Here is a 19,666-nt window from a genome sequence, read left to right as displayed (position 1 = left end):
TTAATATTTACATTTATGGATCGGATCTGAACCACCAGTATGCCTTTAATACCTGCAGTGTATTCTCCAATCACTGCTTCTTGAGCAAACACACACTGATCCAATGATGAGCAGATTTGCCAAAGTCAATTAAAGGCTAATTTGCACACGCACGCATGCACGCACACACACCCACACACACACACACACACACACACACACACACACACACACACACACTTATACACACGCATTATAGCTTGAAGTATCTTATGTGGTCCAGCGGTGGAAACCCATGTTAGCAACACAGCTTTGTAAACACACATAAACAGTGACTGCACCATCAGCTGTGTGACTGATAGGAAGAAAAGACCTTTGTTTGGTTGACCTTTTGCTGGCGTGTCTCTATGGTAACCGGGGCCGTGTGTGTGTCTGCATCTTTATCCAAGATTGAGAGGGTGAATGGGAGAAGGAGACTAAAATAGAATGAAAGAGGAAGATAACAAGAGAGAGTCAGATATTATAGAGACAGCTGTGTTTGTGGTGATGAACATAGCAGAGCAGCCGCAACACACAAGCCTCTATAGCACAAAGCGTGTGTTTACATACTCTTTGTATTCAGTACTCATACTCTCATAGTGTGCAATATTCATTTTGATAATAGCAATACTGTTGATCGACAAACAACAGTCTATCAATCCACCCATCACTTCTGTTCAGCATCTTACTGGATACTTGCAATAAGTCAGTGAAGCATTTAAAAGTTGTTGTGAAGCTTATACGAGGCTTCAGCAGTCTGAGTTAGTCATATCAAGTGGATATTTGCCACATTTACAGTCTTTTTAGCATCAGATTCTCTCTTTACTTGGACAGTGTTTCCCTGCTGAGCTGCGGTTAAAGTATTGTAACAGTATAGTGAGTATAGTAGAAGGGATTTTTGCACTAAAAACACTGAAAGAAAGAAAGATAGAGTCAGATATTCTTTTAAATACGTTTAATTACTGTTGTTTTAAGACAGATTAAAAAAATTGTGAACCAGTCCTTTAAGTTCTTGCACTTTTGTCCTTGATGGTTTAAGAGAATAAAAGACTGATAATGAGTAATCTCACTCACAAAAAAAACTTCTCAACTTTAACTTGCCCTAGCTGTGATTTGTAACATTTGCTCTCGTGTTACAGTTTCTTTGCACATTTTACAAGAGCAGTTGCCATTTTTTTCACCGCTAGAGTCATTTTGCAACAGAGGTCGGAGCAGTTTTTTTCTGGCCGTTAGCAGCAGGGTGGTGTTCTCGGTGGAGGGTGATGGAGGGGCAGGAGCTGAGCCCAGCCCGAGAGTTAATGGTACAGTGGTGGGTCGATGGATCGCACTCACTCAGCAGCCAAATGAAGCATGGGAGAGTGCATGAAACGAGGTGTGTGTGTGTGTGTGTGTGTGTGTGTGTGTGTGTGTGTGTGTGTGTGTGTGTGTGTGTGTGTGTGTGTGTGTGTGTGTGTGTGTGTGTGTGTGTGTGTGTGTGTGTGTTCAGTGTCGTGCCACAGCCAAAGTGTGATTTAAAGGCTGTTGTAGCACAAAACTGCCATGTTATGTGCTTTTCACACTCAGCTCTTTCCCCCTTTTTTTATCTCCTCCCTCACACTTCTCTTCTTGTTATTGCCTCCATTCTTCTTCTTAATCATATTTTGTTTTTTTCTCCTTTAATCTCTGCCTACTTCCCTATCCACTGCTCTATTGCCTCCTTCCATTCTCTTCCTCCATTCTTCTCTTTCTTTACCTCCTTGTCACATCCTTTTCATCCCCTCTGCCTTTCTCTCTGTCCTCCAGCCCATCCAGTCCAGTGACCTCCAGGCCCGGCTGTATGAAGTAGAGGATTCTGCTCAAGGAGCTCAGGAGGAACTGGAGAAGGAGAGGCAGGCTCAGAGGGGAATCGCTCTCAGACTCACACAGGTCAGTCTGCAATACTGATACTGTCAAGACACATATAAACTAAGAAATTAAACTACAATGAAGCAGCCTCAAACTCGCACAGAAACATTGAAACACCACTTTATACAGAAATTTAATGGTGAACTCACCCGTTTGGTTGCCTGATCAGATATTTGATGTAGCTCTGTTCTTATGTCTTCAATATATGTCTAATATTCTGTAAACTAAAGAATTTGAAGTCCAGAATTTGGTTTTGGAAATCTAAATCTACCATTTTTAGGAATTCACTTTCATCATGTAAACATACTCAATATTCTGATTGGATTAACATTTTTTATTCCATCGTAAACAGTTCAGTAAAGGTCTTAAAAAGGCACAACTTTAAGAAAAAAGCCAACAAGTACAGTCACTTCAAAACTTTTAACTACCAAACGCCTTGAATTTCTGTGTAGGTATTCTTTAAGTACTTGCAGTATGAACTTTTGTTTAAGGAAACTTCATTTAACTTGGACACTTCAGGTCAAACTATACAAAAAAACACTCCTTTTAGATGGATTTACTTGCATATAAAAGCAAACTGTCTTGCTCTCTCCCTCTCAGCTCCAGGAGGAGAACCAGAAGGCTCTGCTCCGTCGGGACTTCCAGCTCCAGAGTTTGGGGCTCCAGGCTCGACTTCAGCAGAAGTTGTGGAGCCAGGAGAGGACTCTGCTGGTCCAAGAGTCTCAGCACCTCAAACAGGCCCTGCTACTGCTCAGCCTCAAGCTGCGCTGCTTCCTCAAACAGTGGAGGCTGGGCTGCAAGAAGGACACAGACTGGAAAGACATTTTGGAGGTACGAAGGGCTCTTAAGAAAAATGTCATATGGCGATTGTCCTCTGCCAGAGCCACTAGCTGGCATCCTGCACTGTTAAGATATGTTCTTATTTTACCAGAGTTATTTATTAAATGATTTACTAGGCAGCTAAACTGTGTATGCATGGACCATGTAGCCTCCATGTCTTAAAGGATATCTCAATTTGACTTAAAAAAAAGGATGACAGGTCAGGTTTTGAAAAATCTTTTGAGGTTGAATTGAGTGCTATGCAGAAAACAATTACCTTAATTGTGCAAATGTTAAATGTTGCAGATATATGGAACAATTGCAAATACAAAACAGATGAAATACTGCAACATTATTTTGAAGAAAATTTTAAAAATCACACTGCTGGCCTGTGAAGTCGCCACAGAGTGTGTGTTCCATATTGGATTAAATTGGATGCTGATTGACAGGTGATCCTGCTCTTTGATTGGTTCCTTAGATGAACAGCCTGAAGGACCTCTACATTCTGTTAGAGGAGGAAAACCTGACAAGTCCCGCCCACCAGACTGACAAGAGGGCTGCTGCTGATGAACAACCACTCAGCCCGACCATCAAGGTAGGTTAAGTGACACACACACATATACATACAGACCCCCATAAAACACACGCCTACATGAATTATCTATTTTTCCCATTAGTCGAGCGCTGTGAGCAGCACCCTGGCGGACCTGAAGGTGGCGCTGCAGGATCTGAGTGGAGAGCTGCGACAGGAAAGACAAGGCTCCCAGGATCTCACCCAGCAGTTTGCAAAGGCCAAGGCATCATGGGAAGTGGAGAGGACCGAACTAAAGAGCCTCATCACGCAGGTAGGGAGGAGGAAGTTCTGACTACAGAAAAGTGTATCATGCCGCCCTAAAGTTACCACAACCAACTCTAATAAGTCTGGGATTTCTTTCCTCCTTGCTTGCATGTAACTGGACCGTTATAGAACAACTGGTGGGAAACAGACGGAAGGAAACATCATTTGTGGTGTTTGCGCTCTGAAGTGTCTCATATTAATTTTGACAAGTCGTTTTTAATATTGATGACAGCCTGGGGGGGGGGGGGGGGGGGGGGGGGTCAATGTCTACCTCTGGATCTGTTGAGTGGTGTGCGTGTCCCTCCGAGCCTTTCATCCCCTCCCTGTCTGTCTCGTCTGTAGGCTGTGAGTAATGGTTTTAATGCTTTTTCTCCTCCTCTCCTCCCTCATTGTCTCTGTCTACCTCATAACAGCAGCCGAGGCAGTAATAGTGTTAATTAACAGCCTCTGAGATAGAGCACAGCCCATGTGTTACCCGCCCGGTAATTGAGACAGAGAGAGAAGAAAGAGAGATAAAAGGATGAGAGAGAGAAAAGAGAGGAGGCTGAGAAGCCTGTTAAAGTTGGTAATTTAATAAGTCTGTTCTTACCTGGTGTCTTTGAGTGTGTATACTGCTATATTCCACATATATGTCAAGAAATAAATTCTACCCATATTTTTGGATTCCTGCAGTGCCTGGTATTTTTTGTAATTCTGGGGGTAACTTGACCAAAGACAGACACTGTTGCACAATATTTCTAGCTGCTAAAATCAAGTTTGAAAGTTGAAAATCATCAACATACATAAATGTCTGAGTTTGAAAGGCATTCTGGGAAATGTAAGGAGTCACAACCTACGGGAAAAGCAGGTGGAGGGAAAAGTAAAATACAACACTTCATCATCAACATATCATCTAATTGCATACCAAGAAGACAGGTTCAACAGGAGAATGAAATCTCGTCAAAAAGTGCATAAACTTTATTACAGAAGCAACTGAAGTTAATGGTCAGACCTTAAATGAACAATACATTAAGCAGCATTTTTATTTAATTTCCATATGCTGCAACAACCAGTCACAAAAGTGGTGAAGTCACAAGTAGATCTAAATGCCTGAATAAATCAAATTACATTTAAAAAAGGACCAATATAAATGTTTCTTTGCAAATAGAATGCAGTGAAAAGTTGGGGAAGCAGGAAAAAGGGGGGAAAGGAAACAAAATATCCATAAAATATGAATTAACTAAAAGGGAAAAAGGCACTTCATCGTAACCTAACGCTGTAACACAAACTAAATCTTCAATCCAAATTCTAAGACTAAAGTGCCTATCAGTGAAGCAGCACATGTCTTCACTGGGAAGGATTTCCTCACTATGTAGGATCTCCACACCAGACACACACACATACACAGACATTAATCACTGTCATGATCAGAGAGATTCAACCCTAGCGTTGTGGTGTGAGATCATTTGTCTTCTGATTCAGCAGCCAATAGGAAAGAAGAGTAGTGTTACAAAGAGATAAGACACTGCCCTTTTTCCTAAATGTGACGTAGCGGCAGGTTTTTGAGATTTAGTTTACTGACAAACCTTATTGGCTAAATCAAAGATTGAATCATCCGACTGTGATTTATTTTGGGTGAAACCAATTCATCATGTCAAGCTGCACAAGCAGGCTGAAAGTCTGCACACGCACATACCAATGAATATGAGACTCATATTTCATTATGTTTGAATCAGATGCATTCAATGACAAACTTGTCACATTGAAACACAAACACACATCTGTACAACTCTGCTATGCCTTTATTCTCTCTTTCTGCCTTGTAAACTACGCTACCAAAGTGTGTGTGTGTCTGCATGTGTGTTACCCTGGCCTGGATGCAGCAGCTGGAACCAATCTCTCCTCTTGCAACAACACACACTGTGAAGCATGCCATCAATATGCCCTGGCTCCGTGTGCATGTGTGTGTGTGTATGTATGTGTGTGTGTGTAGATATTCACCAGCCAGCCGACCAAATCGGTGCCGAGGCGTCCTGGCAGCGTGCAGCGGCTCATCCAGCTGTTGCTTTGTTGTACAAGTCAACTCAATTTCAAACACTGTCCTACCTGTCAAACAGCTTGGCAGGAAATTATCTTCGCCATTCAGCCTGATAAACAAACACTGTCAGCGAAGTAGAAATGAAGACCAGAGCCCTGAAAGAATGCTGTACAACTTTTTTTTCCTGTATCAGACATCCATCCTGACTGTAGGACACGTTAGGAACACCTGCTGTCTCCATGATGACACAGAGCGAGCAGCTGGGAGCCCTGATCACTCATTCATCACATCTGTTAAATGCACTGCACACATGAAGGCAGAATGACGATAAAGGGGAGGGGAAAATGTTGCTCTTTGTCTTGTCATTTCAGACAACTGAGACATCAATTTTTGACTCCACACCAAATTGACAAGCTTGGTTATTTGTTTGTTCGTTGAAAAAACAATCCATAGGACTGTCCACAACATGGCTTATTAAAGTGGCTCATTTCCTCCATGAATCAAGCCACAAAAACAACTTACTAATCAACATATCATATCTTGTTTTTAGTGTGTTACTGTACATGCTGGTACTATTTTTTTCTGTAAAGCTAAATCCAAAGACATTTATTAATAGTCACTGACAGATAAATGCAAGCTCGAGATTGAGATGTGACATCAGAGCTTCTGTGTTACTTGTATGCACACCGCAAAAACACAGTCAGCTCTTTACACTATTATATGTAACATCTGTATCATCTGTGTGTGTATTATATAATATCTAGGCTATGTTTAAAAAAAAACCTGGCATACATTTAGTCTCAGCAGTGTTGTGGTTGCTGCTTGCCCTACATTAACAGCTGAGGCTGGTTTGGTGTGTTGATAACATTAACAGATACAATCTGCTGCCTGAATTGCATATAATACACTGTCACCAGTGTTACACGAGCCATTATTGTTGTTTATGTAAGAAATTACAGCATCAACAGTATACTACTATACTGTACATTGTCTATATATAAAATACCTCTTCTAGGACTTTTTCATTTTTCAAACCACTGAATAATAGTTATTGTAGTTAGGTTTTGTTTTTTTAAGTTAATCACAAATCTTCACACAAATATGACTATTTTATAGTTCCCATTTGAAGTGATGAACAAATGTCTAATGCTATAAACATGTGATGTATGTTAAGTTGTTTGTGAAGCCATTTCATGCCACAGACCTCAGGCTAATTTAGTTGCTAATTTAGTATTTAAATGTAAAACACTACAGGATGATCACAGAAACTGAAACATGTTGCTGTAATACAGATTTGTATTTTCTAATTGGTATAATGATAACAATTTATCTAATGATAGGGACTTTATCTTCATTCCTCTTGACCTCCCACTCATCCCTCAGAGACCCCTGTGGGTTTAATTGGTGTTTGTTGTCAGTAGTTCTCGACACTGTTTTCTATAAATACTTTCTTCTATTTCACAAGTTGTAGTTGTTGCCATGAAAGGTTACAACTGTATAGATATTTGACGAAAGAAGCTGGAAGTCCACATGATGAATGTGACAAATGTCAAGGACAATATTTCATCATTGAGGCTTTTCATAGTAAGAAAGACATTTTTACTGGGATGATGGGATAATTCTAGTCAAACTTAACCCATGCTTGATATTCAAGGTTTTAGTTGAATGAAGAGAAATAATTGAACATGTGAAATGGTGAGTAGCCAGTCGTGAACCAGACGTCTCTCATCTGCCAATAAACACCAGTCATCCAGTAAAATGACCTCCCTCTTAACGCCTCGGCAGTAAACCTCGTTAAGACAGGGGGTTCGTTAGACCAGGTTGATCATTAACGAGAAACACTCTGTTGCCATAAGAGACAGGAGACGGGCTACGTGTGCGTGTGTTTTACTGTGATTGGCTGCCAGACAGTTCCATTAGCACCATATAGGGATGCCAGTGCCACAGAGCCAGACTGAGAGAGGCAGAGGGAGGATTGATGGGTCTGGTGTGTGTGCGTGTGTGTGTGCATGTGCCTGTTTGTCAAAATGATGGCCCTGCCAGTCGCGGCTGTGTGAACTACGAGGCTCAGAGAGAGGAAAAGGGAAAGCAGAGCTGCTCATAAAAATTTCAAGCGATCCCACCTACAGGCTCTGTGACAGCTGGGCCAGATTAATGGAGAGCGACGAAGGGGGTGCGAGAGCTGGAAATAGAGGGTGAGATTGCTTTAGACAGAGGGAGAAAGGGGTGAAAGGGTGAGTTATAAGAGAGGCGAGGTACAGAAAAGCAGGGTGATCTTCAGAGAGGAATGTGGGAGGTGGATTAGGAGAGAGCATGGGAAAGACGTTTAAAGTTTGAAGGGGTGAGGAAGATGACGAAGATAAAGATGAAAGAGAGTTTATGGGGAGATTTCTGAAGCAAAAGCAGGAGAAAAGTCAGAAGAAAAGAGATGGATGAAGAAAAAAGTACTTGCGCAGCAGTTTTAGAAAGAAATTCAAGCAGAGAAGTAGAAAAAAAGAGACACCAACAACTTTGTACAAACTTTGTGAAACATGAACAACACAACATGAACATTACTCAATGAGCAGCAGTGAGGAGCAGTCTGTGTGGAGGGAGACGTTCCATGAGATCATTCAGGAGTTGACTCTGGGACTTCCCATTACAGATCCCTGCGCGGTTGAATGAGTCATAGTTGTATTCGGGACAACTAGTAATTATTTGTGGACGTGCATTTTTCCTGTGTGTGTGTGTGTGTGCTTAATGGTTTCAACTCAAAAACACTATCTGTTTGTGGCGAAGAGTAACTAAAACACTACATGTTCTTGAGGGCAGTGCTAAAACAACATTTTAACTAATCTATTTTGACTTGCTCATACATTAACACATCCATTTTTTAACGTGCTTGAAAGGGGCCTGAACTTGTGGCCTTATGCCAAATTTTAAATATGCAGGAAAAGATCCCCACATACAACAGCCCACGCGCAGGATTAAAGCAAAGGTGGCTGTAATTTTAATATTTACCCTGATCTTTTGTTCCAGCTTGAGACCAAAGCAGGCAAAGCAGCAGCACCCCTGTCCTCCACTGATGCATTGGATCCTCCAGACCTGAAGGTGGCCCTAAAGAGGGAGCGTGAGGAACACCAGCACCTCCTTGCTGAGTCCTATGCAGCTGTGATGGACCAAACTAAACAGGTAAATATGTGTGAAAATGTAAGTGCAAATGAAGAGTTCTTAGGTTTAGGTCATAAGGTTTTTGCATAAAGGGCTCAAAGTCCTAAAATTGTTGGTTTAAATTGTTAGTCATAGAAGTCATAAAAGCTGTGTTGCATCAATAGTTGTGGTTTACTTGTACATCATTGGGGTGTTTTAAATTCAACTGTCGTGTTCTAATGGTGTGCACACAGCGGTCTTGTTTCCTCCTCCCCTCCTCTCATGTTTGTGTGTTTGTTTTTGTCTCTTTGCCGCGACCCCACCTGTGGACCAATCAGCTTCAGATCGGAGAGAGGAACTGGGGCAGAGAGAAGCTGGAGCTGCTGGAGAGGTTCAGCCAGGAGAGAGCTCAGTGGGAGCAGAGACTGAGAGAGGCCACTGCACAACAGGGGAAGGTATGATGAGCTGCGTGTACGTGACAGAGAGAAATGTCAAAGTTGAAGAAGAGATAAGGAGGGAGGGTATCTTGGGATGATCGAATTGGAGAGGAAGGGGGTGTATGTCAGAGATAAGAGGCACGTAGACGGTATCCAGTCATTGGATCGATTGTGTTTCTGGGTACATTTGCTTTCATATATTCTATCTCGCATAATGAATTCCCAGAAGTTCAATTAGAAGTTAAAAAATACAGAGATGGAGAGCCATAGCACCATGCTTAAAAGCTCGGACTAGTTTCAATGAGACCAATGACATTTTTTTCCTCTGGCTCAACCATTTTTTATTCCTGGTAGATTACTTTGTAGCATGAATGGACTTCCTTGTGAGTTTCCCTTGTGATCAGAGATGGGTGATAAAATGAATTATAAATCGCAGTGCAGTGTTTTGGCTCTCAAACTCATAAATCTGTTACTCAAATTGGACTTATCTCACCAGTACCTGTACCAACACCCCAACACAGCTGCTTGTGCGTTTTTAATGCAGGGGTATTTTTGGTCAGAACACGGCCTAAGAGCAAGACGCTGTCTTTTTCCAGTTCAGAGAAAGCATCACATTGCTTCTAAAAAGCTGTTATACAATGGTGATGGGGCAAAATGGCAGCTTTAAAAAAAAAAGAAAAAAAGAATTCTCTCACTCTTGGATTTTTAGGAGGTGATACCAAATCTGATATTTACTGTAGAGGTTTGACATGATTGACAATTTCCGTGTAGTCAAAACTCAAAATAGACCCAAAAATGTCATGTTACAAACTGCTGTCTTTAAAGTGGTGTTTTCCTCTCAGGATGGTTTGTTGAATCAGACAGTAACCACACAGTAGTTAATGCCATAATGTGAGTGAGGAGAACCCTCTCTGGTGTTATTGCCTTGCTGCGGTCAAGCTGCAGTTTATTAATGTAGAGCTGAGCTCACTGGGAAAACACGGTCAGTCAGACCTGCTGATTATCCACCAGCACAGTCACTGCCAAGCAGCTGCAACATGTCAGGGAAGGACCAAGCAGGATTGCATCAGTGTTTAAAGTGGTCATTAAACAAACACTAACACACAGAAATAAAGACCCAGACACACAGTTGGTAGGTCAGTGTTCTGCCATCGTCTCCTCTGCCTGCTGTACCTTCTGCCTGTGAGATTTTCAGTCTGAGACCGTCTTTGTCCTCCTTTTTTTCTTCTTTCCTTTCCAATGATTCCCTCCTCTTCCTTCCTCCTCTCTGTCTGCCTTACTCCTGCGTTGGAAACTTGGCAGGAGGCCGAAGCTTGTCATACTTTAACATACTCTACTCTCTCTGTGTGTCTGTCTGTATTATGCTCTGTCACCCACAACTCTTATCTGCTATCCACTCTATTCATTCCTTCCTCTTCAGACTTCTGATATTTAACTATAATGCCCCCATCAGGCCAGTTAGTGTAAGGGTAGCTTTTTTTTTGTGTAGCAGGTTTTTTTCTCTTAAGAGTTACAAAACTGATGTTCACCTATAAATACATTCATGGGGATTATTTTAATGTTTTATGTATTTCCAGTTGACATAGTAGGTTAGAATTGCATATATACCACAAGATAGGGAGGGGTCTTTCAATAATTAATAATAATTGCAACCAATTGTATATTATCAAGTTGATGTGTGTGAGATATTACATGAGAATGATGTGGTTACTCTGGGTTTTTCTTGTCTACAGAATTAAAAGTTAGAGTTGCATTTTTAAAAATGTATCTAGATCAGATTTCTAGACGCCTGTTTGTACATTTTAGCACGTGTATTATACTATTGTATATTTAGTTTCTGTCAGTACACACATCCAGGCAGCCTGGTCTAAAGCATGCTGTGAAATTTAAAGTCCATCAGTGTATCTGCACACCTAAGCACATTTTCTGTCCCTTTCCTCTGAGGGGAAATGGCTTCAGAGAGTGTGAAACACACTGACACAGCATCATCATTTCTGTGTGCGTGCATGTGTGTCTCAGAGTTTCCACACGCAGGAGAGCCCTAGAGGAAGAGGATGATGACAAAGAAAGTAATATGTGTACTGTACATGTCTCCCAGGCTGTTAGAAATTAAGACTGCTACAAGAGCAATTTGTACAGATGATGCAAGTCATTTATATGCTAATAAGAGTCATGTCTTTTTTGCTGAACCAGTGTCTTTTTTTGGTTGTCACAGTCAAAGTCATCAGGTGCAGAGTCCTCTGCAGACTTGGTCGTTGCTAATGGAACAGGGTCACCAAGGTAACGATTTAAAAACATTATCAAAAGACTTAAATAATTAGTGTAAAGGTTTCATCTTAACAGTAGAGCAAGACTTCTCTGATCTTCTCTCATCAACTCATTGCTCTTTTTATGAAAAGGACCAAATCCACATCAGACCTGGATGGCCCAGAGGTCAACGGAGCAGCCAACCGCAAAGAGACGTTTTCAGTCCCAACACTTTTGAGTCACCCAGAGCTGGGTGACCTCACCAGGAAGAACTGGACCTACCTGACTAATGAGGTTATGATTTTGTAGATTTATTGGTTATAAATGTGTAGTATTTTCTTTTCATTTTCAGGCATCTTTAAAGAAAAACAAGTCTAGTGAGATCAATGCTGGATGTATTCCTTTATAATAATGAAATGAATGTAAATTCTATCTTAAATTATCAGAGTTTCTGGTTTTTTATCCTCACAATTGCTTTTTGTCAGATTTAAGAATTATAAAATGTGAACTGATTATCATTTTATATTGTTTCTCTCTGTTTCCCTTGTTCTTATCTCAGACCCCAGAGGTTGGGGATACATGTAAAACTTGGGACGGCCCCAGTGGCTCCTGCAGCAGCTTAGTTGGGTCAGAGTTGAATCTGGAGTCTGTCCAGAGGAGCTACACTGCTCCTGACCGCACTGGCATTCGGATCTACTACAGTCCTCCTGCCGTACGGCGCATGGAGCACCAAAGAAGGAACCAGGAGGTCAAAGAACCACAGCAGGTTCTGAACGGCAGATCTTTCCTGGGATTGAGTGGATCAGACACAGGCGTGGCCGCGGTGGAAACCCTGGAGGTTCAGCAACCTTCATCCTCCTTTTCGTCTTCGTATGAGCAGTGGTTGAGCTCACTGTCCAAGCAGCACAGGGAGCTGCTGGAGAGCAGAAGTGGCTGCTTCACCAGCTCAATCCCCAGTGTCGTCAACAACGGCGTCGGCGGCTCGGCCAACAGCGTGGTTGATGGGATGACATCCTCGTCAGCATTCCACGGCCTGGAGATCGGAGAGATTTCAGCAAACTTGAGTGATGACATGAAGGAGATGACCAACTGCGTCCGCCAGGCCATACGCTCCTCCTCTCTGGAGAGGAAGTCTAGCAAAGAATCCGGAAGTCAGGTAGCAGACTTTTAAAAATGAAGTTTATGATTTTACAGTCCCAGTTAGTTTCATTTACAAACAAAAACACCAAATATAGCACTACTTATTTACAAGGTGACCCAAATTATACTCTTATAAACAAACTTGATGAGATAATTTTGCAGTGTACTAACATGAAGTTGTGTAGTGTAGGTTTCAGGAAAAGCAGAATATTCAGAATTACCCATCTTCAACTTCACAGCATTTTCTCCTTCTCTGAATGCACTAAACATTCTCCATCCTTCTCTCTTCTCTTATCCATCACATTCATTTCTTCTACCCAGGTTATCGGCATGTCCACCAGGTCCACGCAGACCGCTACCCAGTACGTCAGCATCGGGCTTCAAACCGACAACCTTCCCGGCATTAGGGCGTCAGGTTTACAATCTAAAGCCTGGTCTCCCCGTCCTTCATCAACAACCACCTCTTCGTTAGCATCGGCCCGAACTCGGCAGATATCAACGTCACTGGACAAAGTTCACGGCCGCATTGATAGGCCATGCTGTTCACCAAAATATGGATCACCAAAACTACAACGCAGAGTGTCCTCTGGTACTTTTTCATTCTCATTCTTGATTTTCTAATAGTTCTCTGTAACTTTAAAGTCAGCGTATCAGTTTTCAATGTATATTTTTTGAGAGAATACAATTGTTCTTCCTGTAGGCTCCACCTCCAGATTGGATGCAACTTCCTCCTCTAGGGACCGCAGCCTGTGGAGCCTCCAGCAGAGACCCATTAGTGGAGGTGGAGGCTCAGCCTGGGCTCGCTCCACCACCACCAGGGACAGCCCCGTCCTGAACGGCCTCAATGATGGCCTCTCCAGCCTCTTCAGCGTGGTGGAACACTCTGGAAGCACCGAGTCACTCTGGAGGGGTGACGGAGGTAAGTCCACTGGATTTGAAAAGAAACCCTTTTTTTCTTGGATGACATTGTGACATGTCAAAGTAGGAATAGCACAGGTGTAAAAAATTAAATTAGGTCATGGTATTGTGCGTGCTGACTCACTGAGACATGTAAATACGATGCAACAATTATCTTTCTGTTGATCATTTATAAAGCACAAGGTATAAATAAACACATATTTTTGGAAATGATGGTCCTCCCGGCTCAATATTGACCCAAGGACAACAAGAGGTTGTTAGTATTAACATCTCTGCTTTTTCAGCTATGCCCAATAGATATCAAGTATCCAGTGTTTTCCCCAAACTGTTATGGTTTTCCAGTTTGAACGCCTCTGAAAAAAAAAAGATCAGTATTTTCAGCTTTGTAAAGCAACATGTGTCCCTTTCAGGTTTTAAATGGAGAAGGAATGTCATTATCAGTAAATTGTTGAACATTCACTCTTACAAATTTCTGATTTTGAAACAACAAACCAAACTTAGCCAAATACATTAATTTTACATTATATTATAAAGCAAATCCTCACTTATAAGAAAGTGGAAACAGCAGATGTTTTGCATTTTAATGGTTTATGAAACTTAAACTCAAAATCTTTGATGTTTTCAATTAATACTCCAAACAAAGAATCAAGCATATTTACTGTTACATTAAGCTTACATTACTTACTATAGGTCTTTAGGATTTTTGTCTTTTTAATTTTAGAGTTCTGGCTAAAAGTATTATCTAACAACCAAAGCCCAATCAGTTATTCTTAGGTAATTCTGTCATTAATAGCTTATGGAAATCATTATGACACAAGTCTTGATTCATCATTAGGAGCCAGCCAAGGTGCCAGTCCAGCACGGCACCCTCCTGCCGCAGGAAAACCCTCTGTCGGGGCAATCTGCACGCCCGACCCCGTCCCCCAGCGTTATGGAGGCCTGGTCCAAGAGTTCATCAAGAATGTCTGCAGCAGCCGTAGCCAGGGAGGTCTCACCTTGCCTGGAGAGAGGGTGCAAAGAGACCTCCCCGGAGGTGTGGGTGTGGGTTACAGCGGCGTGGATGAGCCCAAGCCAGAGTGTGTGCCAGTTGGGGTTGGAGGGCTTGGAACCCTGACTGGATTGAGTGGAAGCAACGACAATGTGACCAGAATTGTTAATAAGAGGTTTATGAGACAGACAGCCGGCGATGAGATGGTCAGTATCATGGGAGGAGGGAAGGAAACAACGAGCAACACCGGTGCTGCAGGATCTGGAACGGAGGTGAGGACTTTGGAAATGTATTGCTGTTTTAAACTTAAAGGACTATCACAATTGTTTTGCTTGATTTAGTCCATTTATTTAAAATAACTCACTTTACACTATTACACCACTTTACGCCATTGCCATTCAAAGCCTGCATGTTTAGGTAGATAACATGTGTTTCTCTATCCCAGGATGCACCCTGTGACTGTGCTGGTCAGTCCTCCTGTCTCGCCCGGCCATCAAGAGCGGCCACTCGCCATTCACTCAGCCAGTGCAAACACCGACCACAAGAGTCTCCGGCGGCATCCGAGGAGAAGGGAGATGTGTGCATCGAGTGATGGCTGCCACATCACTTCTACTGCCACATGCAATACACACTCACACAAACGCACACACACACACTCACAAAGCAATACTGATTGTCCACAAACACTGCACACCACTGCCATTGACAACACACTTTCTCACATCTCCAAATGTACATACACACCTACACCCTGCCACACAGGCGCACTGCCAAACATGACACACACACTGCTAACACGCTGCACAGACTGCCCCACAAACCCACTGCCACATACACACATTCATAAAACACACACAAAAACATACACAATCTGGGCAATATCACACTGGTCTTGGACTGTACCATTTGGATGCCAAGGACACAATGACTGAAACTCCAACCGAGCAACAGACCCAACCATCACAAAACTACCAGCAGGACAGAAAACATAGACACACACACACACACACACACACACGCATAGTCTTACATACTTAACTAAACAAGAATACATCTACGAGCTAAACACAGTATAACAAATAAAATTATGATGTCAGGACTGGACCTACTAAACCCCCCTCTCTCATTAAAACAGTAACAGGTACTACAAATGGTCAGTTTTGACTGTAAAATCCACCTTAATGACGCCATCTTGCCACCATGCAGTGGGACCAGCAGTCATGTTGACTTTACAGATAAGCAGAGAGAAAGAAAAGGATGCAGTCCCAGTTTGAATATGCATTGAAAGTGCATGTTAATCTGGGAGCTATGAAACCAGAGAGGAGACAACCATCACAGTTGGAAAGATCTTTTATGTCCTGCTAGCAACTCAGAAACGTAATCTGGTGGAAAGCTTTGATGATTTCTCCAGAGACGATTTCTCCAAATGATTCCACCGAACCTTGTCTTTTACACACATGCAGTGCTGGGAAATGCTCTTTTGACTGATTAGCACAATAACATTCCAGCATGTGTCTCCACATCTTGATGACACATCTGCTTCAGTCGCAGACTCGTTTTGGATGTGTCTTCTATTAGATAACAGAAGAAAGAACTCGAAGACTGTTGGATTACGTAGTCCAGCATGATCAGACTTGGACACCATTGATGGATGTTTGGACTTGTCAGTTTTCACAGAGTGGAACTCCTACCATTGTTTGCTCGTGGCATTGTTGTCTAGTAGCAAACCATAACAAGCTTGTTTGGTTGTAAGCAGTCCACTGTGTTCCCAGAAGGACTTTCACTACAAATACGGGGACATTTTGTGGCTTTGTGGCCATGTCTTAACTTAAACCTTGTAGACGGAAGAAAAACTACTTGTTATGCTCCAGGGTCTGATTGGGATTTTTTTTTATTGAATATTACAACAGGTAAAAAGTGCCTGTTCCATTTTTTTTTTTTTTGATATGTCACTGATTCACTGATGTCAAAATGCATCCTCAAACTGGGTTGATGATCTGATGAGGACATGTGGTGTACAGACCTACAGCACACTGTCCTGAAACATTTCTGTTGCTTACACTGATTGGGGACCATTTCTGATTGATTGCAAAAGCCCATCTGCAGATTTCATAAGCCATTAGATAGAGCTGCACAGATAATCACAAACCAACACATGAAATGAATTGCATTTATGTCCATTCTGTAGAAAAAGTACAGAAAATTAATGATTTTTCAAGTCACGTGGGGCTTTTTGGAATCTGATTAACAAAAATAGGAAATATTTCTATAATGATAACTTATCAAAACATGATATTGACCTGATGCCCATCAGCTTTATCAGTGCATCCCTATCCTCAGCATGCTAAAACACAGTGTGTCTACAGCCAACTCAAAAAGCGAAACACTATTTTCTTTGGAGAAAACTGCACCGTTCACCAGTAACGTCCATTAGCTCCAGTCTTTATCCAAGAAATTTCCATTGATGCATTCCTTTGATTTCAGAGCATGTTTGAGGGCCTTTCCCAGATGTGTATGTATGTTTGTACTGTATGTGCTTTCAGTTGTATAATCCTCTGCATTCTGGTGTACCAGTGCAGCATTCCTCAGTCTAGTGAAGAGATCGTTTTAAATACTCTTCTGTTTCTCCTTGTACTGTCACTCACAGCTGTTTTTGTGTTTTAGTTACTGTACAAACCCTACACACATTTTGAAAATGTAGCATTATAACAAAATCTTGGATCATAAAAGTGACAAGCTAAGAGCTATGACTGTCCATCTACGGTCAGAGAACTAGAATCACTGAAAGATTTCACATATTTTAAGAGATCAATTCTGAAATATTTATATCCTCCTTATGCGATATTTTGAAAACTCAAAGTAGTCAAGTAATTATACCAAATAAAAAATGGGGGGGCATCATTTTTGACCTAAAGTGGGAGACAGTGATATAGAATGTCTTTATCTTATTTAGAAATTTCTTGGAAATAAGATAAAGACTGAAAAATATCATCAATTGGGGACTGACACAAATGCTGCCAAGAGTCTTAGTAGTGAATTGAAAACATAAAAACAATACTGTAAATTGAAAAGAAATATATTTGTAAGGGTTTTCATTCCATTTTACTTTCTCCTATTCGTTTACCATGTCATTTTTTTCCTAATCAATCAACTGATATTCAAAGTGCCTGTCAAATCGCCTATTAGTCAGCTCACACCAAAACTGGACTCCATATAAAAACACACAAAACAAACCCAGCAGGCCTTTTTTTAATAGGTAAGATTGTTTTTATGCACATTATTGAGATCAGGCTGTACTGAAGCTACAGTAAAGTACTGTACCACAGTGGAAGAAGAACAAAATGGTTTACAGGTATAGTAGGAAATAGTATATGTACTATATATTCAGTTTTTTATACCAAGGGTTATTTTCTGGAAAGTAAATTATTTTTGTTTAGTTTTGTTTATTTTATATGGATGTTTTTCTCTGATATATTAGCTGGTTCTTTCTACTCTTATATTTAGTTATCATGGTGCTACTTAGGGTAAAATCTGCTGTAGGCTGGCTGCTGTTTAACAACCCACCTATCCATCCACTGTTTGTGTTTGAGCAGCAGTCTGAGAGCGTTTCTCCATCTCTGCACACCATTTAATGACTCAGCAGTTTAAAATAGGGCATTACAGTAACAGTGCATGTATTTAAATAATACTTTAAAGTAAACCCACAGTCTAAAATGCTGCTGTCTGTCTCCACTCCGGCCCTCGCTGCTGGTTAAAAACCAACTGTCTGAAACCATTCTCTGCTTCAAAAGCAACTGACCTGATTGCCACAGAAAGAGGCTGTTTCATTTTTGACCATAATTATACAACAGGTAGTTTTAGCCAAGAGATCTGGTTAAAAACCAGTGAAATCATATGACGTCATTAATATGCTTCCAAGTTTCCACACATACTTTTCCTCTCTACATTCCTTGATATTTTAAAGCTTTGTAGTTATGTCTCAACTTTAGGCTAAGTACTAATTATGTATTTAACTACAGTTGAAAAGGGGAAACGCCTAAAACAGATCATTCTGGTGCTGTTGGTAGAAATTACAGAAACATAAATGCACAGTAAAGCATGGACACCAGGACACAGTGAACTGTCTTTAGTTTAAACTTGCTAACTAGCCACAGTACACAAAGCAACTACACTGAACTTGTGTTTTTCCATAATTGTAAAAATACAACAATACATTTAAGAAATAAAAATCTTTCAAAAGTGTCAAACACTCACCACATACAAAGGTGGCTCTGAAAAGTATGTATCGTGTTTCTTCATGGAGGACAGCAGCTGTATTCAGCTTTGATTCACAGCATTAACAAGCAGTTTCACAATGAGAAGTTAAATATCTATGGACATTTCTCAAACCACTCTTGGAACATCATCCACCCCTTCCCTGTTTATACGTATGCCGGGTACATTTCCAACAGTACCAGTCAAAAGTTTGCACACCAGTACTGTAAGCTGTTTGCATTATTATTACATATATAACATTTTTGGAGGAGTATTCATTTAATTTCATCAAAACTCAGTTCAGATAAACATCAGTGACCATGTCCAATCTTTTAACTTTAGTATACCAACAATGAACTTGATAAAATCAACTTTAACTTTGTAAAATTAGCCAAACACTTCCCTACAGGCATCCAGTGTCACAGCCAAGTGGTTAAAAGAATCATCAAAGGTAATGACACTTTAGACCAATAATAGCCACAATGCAATTATAGTTCATTCTGCATGTTAACAAGACAGTGATAGCTGATTAGCAAGGCAACACCTTATCATCTTCACTCAAAGACAACTTAATTAATGATATCTTCTGCTTTACTGAAACAGACACACATTTAATTTTTGCGTTCAGTGTGGCCCATAAGCTGAACAAGTCCATTATGGCTGCCATGTGTGCCAAAAATGAGAAATATCAGTTGAGCTGCGATATACCATACAGAGTGAAACAGCCAGAGCTGACTGCAGACTGGCAGCAGTCCTGTCTGCTGTGACCACAGTTTAATGACTCAGTCGTTCCACCTTCTCTCTAGCCACACACCAGGATGAACCACAAAGAAACCTTTGTCATACTCTTATAATAGTTTTCTGCTTTTTGACTAGACTGCAAAACTACGGAATCTGTTGAGATAAGCCATCAATCTTACATTCAATCTCCAAATTGCAAAACCTACAAAATACAAGCACAAACCTGAAACAAATCA

General features: G+C 41.1%; 1 protein-coding gene across 1 annotated transcript in view; it reads left to right on the top strand.

The window, feature by feature from the left end:
- Positions 1–15,268, top strand: part of mtcl2 (microtubule crosslinking factor 2) — a 92,468-nt gene extending 77,200 nt beyond the window's left edge. The window contains 13 exon segments of the mRNA XM_062426926.1: positions 1,801–1,923; positions 2,503–2,733; positions 3,200–3,316; positions 3,399–3,566; positions 8,595–8,747; positions 9,044–9,169; positions 11,358–11,422; positions 11,542–11,683; positions 11,949–12,545; positions 12,851–13,118; positions 13,230–13,448; positions 14,283–14,707; positions 14,881–15,268. Coding sequence (XP_062282910.1) covers positions 1,801–1,923; positions 2,503–2,733; positions 3,200–3,316; positions 3,399–3,566; positions 8,595–8,747; positions 9,044–9,169; positions 11,358–11,422; positions 11,542–11,683; positions 11,949–12,545; positions 12,851–13,118; positions 13,230–13,448; positions 14,283–14,707; positions 14,881–15,027 — 2,781 coding nt within the window. The 3' untranslated portion in view covers positions 15,028–15,268.
- Positions 15,269–19,666: the final 4,398 nt, after the last annotated feature.

The sequence above is a fragment of the Scomber scombrus genome, chromosome 10 (genome assembly GCF_963691925.1).
Source record: "Scomber scombrus chromosome 10, fScoSco1.1, whole genome shotgun sequence".
Lineage (NCBI taxonomy): Eukaryota > Metazoa > Chordata > Actinopteri > Scombriformes > Scombridae > Scomber > Scomber scombrus.
Note: the sequence above shows the minus strand (reverse complement) of the source record. Positions and strands in the feature narration are given on the sequence as shown.